The following is a 6,627-nucleotide window of genomic DNA, read 5'->3' as shown; positions in this document are numbered from 1 at the left end:
ACTGCTGCTGCCGCTTACGCGAGATGAAGTGCTGTTCATTACCTCCGTTTCAGATTTAAACCAGCAAGCACTCCCTTCTTTCCCCTGTAGCCCCTCTAGTTGCAGGCCTACAGCAACAAAGCCACATTGTACAAGCTTGGCCAATTTACAACCACGTCCACCAGTCTGCTGCAGAACGCATTTGGCTTTCACACGCTGCCCTGGATTTTAGCAGACGCAGTCATGAGGAATATGTTCGATGCCTGCACAGACGAGGCCGCCCGTGATGCACTTCAAAGGTAGACTGGTTTCCACAAGAGCAGCCGATAGATTAACGTGCCGCCAGCCAACTGCATTGAACCCTGGCTTTGCTTGCATTAACAGCAACATGCACACACTGTATATACAATGAAGTCAACATGTCATGGAAGATCTCTCTCTCTCATACATATGTATATTTAGGTATTTATATTATATATATATATACATACACATACGTATATGGGGGTGCAGATCTCAGCACACCCCCAGTTGTCTCCTTACATCCCAATGTCTACATTGTCCCCCCCCCCCCCCGGATTGCAAGTGCACTGTCTGCATTTTCTCAAGGCACCGAGCCTCCTGCTGGCTACGAAGTAAAAGATAAAAGGATAATAGCAATCCATCCTGTGCTCACAGTATAATGCCCAGGCAAATACTCCTCTCCCATCACTGGCCTTCCTGAATGCTGCTTGCTTACAGGCCCATTAATGCTACGGAGGTGCAAGGGGCCAGATATTCAAAGAAAACAGACTGCCTGCTCCATTCACTTATGTCACACCCGTCACTCAAAGGGAAATGGCTCAGTTCCAGCTGCAGAGAGCCTCTTTAATGCCACCACTGTGTATGCATGCGCACACCTTCACTCTCACTTAAGCAAAAGGAAAAAAAGGCAGAAATGATTTAAAAACATCTATTTTTATTTCCAAATGCAAGAGTTGTGAATGTCTGATAAAAGTTCATGTCCAATACTAAATACAAAACATAATGTTAACAATCAAATGTTGCTTTTCATTAAATTCATGTAAATATATAACAAATAGCCTGTCAAGCCTGGGACTGCTGGGGGCCCTGAGATAAGGGTGAGGGACAGGAGGCAGGGCCTGTGTCCACATGCCACACACTGACCGCAGGAAGGGGTGTGGACACACAGCCACACAGTAAGTGCTCAGGGCCAGGACACAGTGACCGGTCAGCGCTCACAGTCAGAGACACACAGTGACCATTCAGCCCTCAGGGTGAGACACACAGCGACCGGTCAGCGCTTAGGGCCGGGACACACAGTGACCGGTCAGTGCTCAGGGCCGGGACACACAGTGACCGGTCAGTGCTCAGGGCCGGGACACACAGTGACCGGTCAGTGCTCAGGGCCAGGACACAGTGACCGGTCAGCGCTCCGAGACACAGTGACTGGTCAGTGCTCAGGGCCGGGACACGCGGTGACCGGTCAGCGCTCAGGGCCGGGACACGCGGTGACCGGTCAGTGCTCAGGGCCGGGACACAGTGACCGGTCAGTACTCACACACGCGGTGACTGGTCAGCGCTCAGGGCTGGGACACACAGTGACCGGTCAGTGCTCAGGGCCGGGACACACAGTGACCGGTCAGCGCTCAGAGAAACGCGGTGGCCGGTTAGCGCTCAGGGCTGGGACACACAGTGACTGGTCGAATAAACAGCGTAACGGTCAGTGCTCAGGTAGAGACAGGATCACATGACTCCAGAGTAGGACGCGTCAGCAGGTGAGCGTTCAGGGCTGCAGCACGGAGCCGAGTGTTCAGCAATACAGGACCGTCACCACTCTGCGGTCAGATAAAGTGCCAAACAGGAGTGCTTCGAGAGAGCAAAGATGCAGTTCTGGTGCTTCTTCAGAGCAAAGAAGATTAGACTTGGACTGGCCGGGAGAGAGACTCCCTACAACAGGCTGGAGTGTCCTAAAACTGCAGTTTAGCACCTGGAAGACCCCCCCTCCCTCCCCGTCCACCACTGCTCCGATGGCTCTGATTCAGGTGATTGAACAGACAAAGCTGTAGGAGTATCGCAGAAACCACCAATATGACTTAAAGCTTGAGTGACACTTTGATAAGATTCCGACTTTGGCAAAACCCATATGGCAGATGAAAAGAGGGGCAATCCTTTGCAAAGACCTAAATTTTATTCATTCTACAGCACAGTGGCTGTGCTAATGCATTACCACAACGTCAACACACTGCTAAGAGAAAATACTGTGCCGACTAAGCTGCCTCTCAATCTCACTGGGAGAGGCAAAGCAAGCAAAGGGGGCAATGGAATGGAGGCTGCAATCTTGTGTCTCCCAGCAGAGGAAAAGCCATCACTCCCTCCCTCCTGTTCCAACAACATCCACTAAAACCAGACCCTGTGACTGAAGCAGACACCTACACCACTAGCCTCTGCGCCCAGTGTGTAAACCAACCTGGCCAGAAAAGGAAAAATAAGTAGCAGATCTTGTTTCAAACTGTGTTTTGTCTCCTTGCTGAATGGGCAGCTGAGAGGAAGTATGGTGCTGAGAAATGAGGGGCACTCCCCATGGATGGTCTGCGAGGAGGCCGGCTGAAGCAGCCGACAGGTAGCTGTGAGCATGTGAGGTGCCCTGTGGACAGAGGGGGCGTGGTCTTCTGCAGGTCTGGGCGTGGTCCTCCCTGACCCGGAGGGAGGGGCCAGCTGGGCGTGCAGAGTCACGTGTCTGTGGGCTGGGCCCGGCTCTGCACGCTGTGGAAGTGGGCTTCTCGCAGGATGCGGTTGATGTGGTGGTAGTGACCCAGGCCCACGGGCGCCGACTCTGCCAAGTGGGCTGAGCTGACGGGGCTGCAGGAGCCCCCTGCACAGTGGCTCCCCCTGCTGTCCACCGCACTCTGGCTGCTGCTGCTGCTCCCTGCTGCCCCCTCTGGGCTGCTTACAACACTGCTGTCACTGCTGGAAGACTGGAGACCATAGAGATGGCAACAGATTGAGTGTGATGAGGTCAGACAACAGAGAGAGACAGAGCGTTAAGAGGGTGAGAGTGGAGGAGGAGAGAGGGGGAAAGTAAGGAAAGATGTAGGAAAGAGAAAAAATAAAAGGGAAAATAGCAGTAGTGGCAGCAGTGATAAGGAAAATAGATCGGAAATTGAGATGATGAGAGAGAGGAAGGGAAGGGGAGGCAGAGAAAAGAGAAATGTTAGCATGTGACTTGGGATGTCATGGTCCAGTTGTTGATCATCTTGCTCACTTCAGAGCACAGAGCACAGAGCCAGAGCACTGTGCCTTCTACCTTAGAGTGAAGTGACCGGATAGGTTGGGGGTAGTGCTGGAGAGCTATTCTGTGTGAACGTGCACCTGAAGAAAAACCAACAGGCTCTCTGCTCCTTGAAGTCTTACATTACCAATATTAATGTATTTTTGTGCTTACCTTTTACCCAGAGTATGTCCCAAAGGAAAATATTAGACATTTATAATTGCATGCTTTGTCAACCAATTCAGATTAAGTACACTACTGCACACCTGTGTTTTGAGCCCAAAACCTGGTGGTAAAAATGCAGCTCTTTACCCACAATGCCACATTGTCCACTTACCTCTGAGTCCCAAATGTCCCGGCCTAGCTCAGAAAAGAGGGTCTGACCCCCGCCTGTCCTCTTGGCCTGGGGTAGAAGCTCGCCGTCGTCATGGCTACAGCTACGCCTGCGTTTCCTGTAGGGAGGAGGGTGGGTATTTGGCAAGTGCAGGTGATAGAAACTGCTTCCTCACAGATACAGAAGATGTTTCATACATTACATCAGTGTACAGTGGGGAAGCTTTCAGATAGAACTCTATAAAAAATGTGGCTTCTCTTTTTACTTCCTTGTCAGTTTGCCAGAGCTGGGTTCAGTCCAGACAACTCCTGTTCGAAGGGAATTAGAGTGGGACAGAAACATGCCAGACACACTTGCAACAGGAAATTAATCTTTATAATTAATCCAATTTCTCAATGGTTATACTTTTTAGACACCATGTAGTACTTGTTACAAGGTACTTCATTGACATTAAGTACACCCTTATTTACTTGCCATTGTCACAAGAGACTGTACCCAAATAAACTGGTTATGTCGAACTAAGCATTTTCAATCTTGCACTTGATACTGCTTTGAATTCAAAGTGAATTAGAATTTAGTTGACTGGTTGAGCGATTGCAGCCACTGCGACACACACTTTTAAGAACAGTTACTCAAGCTAACCACTATCTGTCCGACAATTATAACCATGAGGCCACCCTTAAGACAACAGCACGTAATTGTAGAAATAAATGATAATAACGGATTCTTACGCTGCAACAAGCCCGCAAGCTAGATTTTGCTTCCACTTTTATGAGCTGGTCTGCGAAGCAGCCCAAACAGCGACTTACCACCAAGCGACGTTTTTGCAAGCAATGACAAGTAGGCCAACACGCTAGTTAGCGAGCTTGTTTCTACGCTCTGGTTGATACCTCGCTGGCTAATTAAACATTGTATCTAAGGTTTAAAAGTAGCAATAACTATTATATATTGGCACTGTCAATGGGCTCTAAAAATACACTAATCATACTCATGGGACGGAGCCACTGTAAAGTCGCTCGATTAGCCAACTGATAACCCAAGCTGCGCACGAAAAGTACTGTGTCATGTAACGTTAGCTAGCTCGCTAGTTAGCCAACTCTTTGGGCTAGTTATTGAATAACTTGTCTCCACTGTCTATCTAACCACAATAGATGATCTAGCTAGCTAAGTAAGCTTACGTTATATTACAAGAAAACAGATTTATAAAGACCTGCATTCAGAAAAGGTGGCTAACATTAGGTAGCGTAGCGTAACATCAGCTAGCTAACTTAACTTGGCTAGCTAGCCAGCTACATTTATCCGTAAGTCAAAGCAACGACTAAAGAAGGGATTTGCCTAGTAGTAAAAGGGAAAATCAGCGTACCTGTTTTCTGTCAACATCTGACCAACTGGCAGCCCAAGTTTTAGAACAAACTTGCTCTTCAGAAGCCGTTTCTATCGATCCCGCCGTTAAGTGAATGGCGAGCTGTCTTGCTAGCTAGCTAGCGGCTCTGTGAAATAAGCAGCACCAGTATCTAGCAAGCTACAAATACCGTAAACGGTTAGAACTAGCTAGCGGACTAGCTACATAAATAGCCTAAAGAAGACCCAATAAAAATACAAAAACCTTTTCTGGTGTCTCGAACGATACTGCGAACTATTAGATAGCTAATTGTGTTAGCTTGCTAGCCTAGCCCAGCCCAGCTTCGTTACAAAACATGATACCAATGTACAACGAGCTAGCTACAAAACCCCCGCCCTTCGACATGTTGGATTATTTATTTCTCCATGCCAATTCAAACAAAAACGAGTAGTCTGTTTTAAATAGCAGGTTTCGTTGTGGAAAAAGTCTTTCAGTGCAAAGAGATTCCCGCTAACTCTGCCGGTTTCCACACCCCAGCTGCTGCTGTTTACATGCTCTTCTTCTTCTTTGGTGGATTTGACAAGGCGTTCACGTCAGCTGGAAAGCTGCATAGCGCCACCTTCTGTGCTGGAGCGTGGATCCACGCCTTTCCTCATACCCTACACCCTCTGCAGAATAAGAACCTCCAGCAAACCATTAGTAAATGTCCTCACAAACGGAATACACATAACAGTGTGCAGCGGTGCGGCAGTGTGGTCAGGAGCAAGGCTCGTAACCGCAACGCTGCAGATTCGCTTCCCTGCTGGGGCACTGCTACTGTACCCTTGGGCAAAGTACTTAACCCAGAATTGTCTCAGTAAATATCCAGCTGCATAAAAGGGTACGCATGGGTACCCTTACAACTGTAACCAAAAGGAGGATCTTTGGACAAGGGCAACTGCTAATTGACAAAAATGTAATGTAATGGAATGTAACATATGCACAAACAACATGTGTGAGGCACCATCACAGAGTCCAGAATGAAGTTTCCCCACTCAGTTCACTGGCACGCTTAATCCTGAATGACCTGTAGTCAGTCTTATTACAATTTCATCTCTTCCATCTGTCTGTCTGTCTTCCATCAGTACCCAAATGCAATACGGACGGCTGTATCCCATAGAAGCGTCTCCCAAAGTGATGGCCATTTGGATACTACTACCACCTTATCAGGGGCCTTGGCCTGCTGTCCACAGAATGATGAACATACATTAATTCCATCTCACACAAATCTTGTTTCTCCTCACTGGGCTGGCACCCAGAGGCAGATTGATATCTGTCAACAAACAACTCGAGCTACAATTATGACCAAACAAGATTTTAGCTATTTTATTACCGCTCCACGAGGTGGCTCTGTTGTGCATTGATTTGAATTATGACTCCCTGAAAAAAATAATAATCAGATAGATATGCATGTGACAATAGTCAATGGTGTTACGTAAAACATAGTAGCAATAAGAGAGCATATCTATCTATCTATCTATCTATCTATCTATCTATCTATCTATCTATCTATTTGTTTGTGTGACTGGACAGACATACATACATACAGACAGAAAGATAAATAGATAGATTTGCCAGCATCACATATTCTCTAACACCGCTGCCCTGTATTGTACTGTATTTACCGCTGCACACCCCGCACAGCATAACAGCGTCTGTCTG

The 6,627-nt window shown here is 47.7% G+C and overlaps 1 protein-coding gene across 1 annotated transcript; it reads right to left on the bottom strand.

Moving 5' to 3' along the window:
* Nucleotides 1–970: 970 nt before the first annotated feature.
* On the bottom strand, nucleotides 971–5,252 carry LOC118794835 (protein FAM104A-like). The gene is made up of 3 exons (XM_036553115.1): nucleotides 4,948–5,252; nucleotides 3,588–3,702; nucleotides 971–2,957 (listed from the first exon to the last, which is right to left on the bottom strand). Exons 1-3 carry the CDS (start codon nucleotides 4,962–4,964, stop codon nucleotides 2,712–2,714), a joined length of 378 nt encoding a protein of 125 aa, XP_036409008.1. The 5' UTR covers nucleotides 4,965–5,252; the 3' UTR covers nucleotides 971–2,711.
* Between the last annotated feature and the right edge of the window lie 1,375 nt (nucleotides 5,253–6,627).

The sequence above is a fragment of the Megalops cyprinoides genome, chromosome 19 (genome assembly GCF_013368585.1).
Source record: "Megalops cyprinoides isolate fMegCyp1 chromosome 19, fMegCyp1.pri, whole genome shotgun sequence".
Taxonomy (NCBI): Eukaryota; Metazoa; Chordata; class Actinopteri; order Elopiformes; family Megalopidae; genus Megalops; species Megalops cyprinoides.
This window is presented reverse-complemented; position numbering and strand designations above follow the sequence as displayed.

Bases quoted from the DNA above. Each gene is read 5' to 3' on its own strand.
- LOC118794835 (XM_036553115.1), bottom strand. The intron at 2,958-3,587 runs GTAAGTGGACAA...TATGGTCTCCAG, and splicing joins GGGACATTTGGGACTCAGAG to TCTTCCAGCAGTGACAGCAG.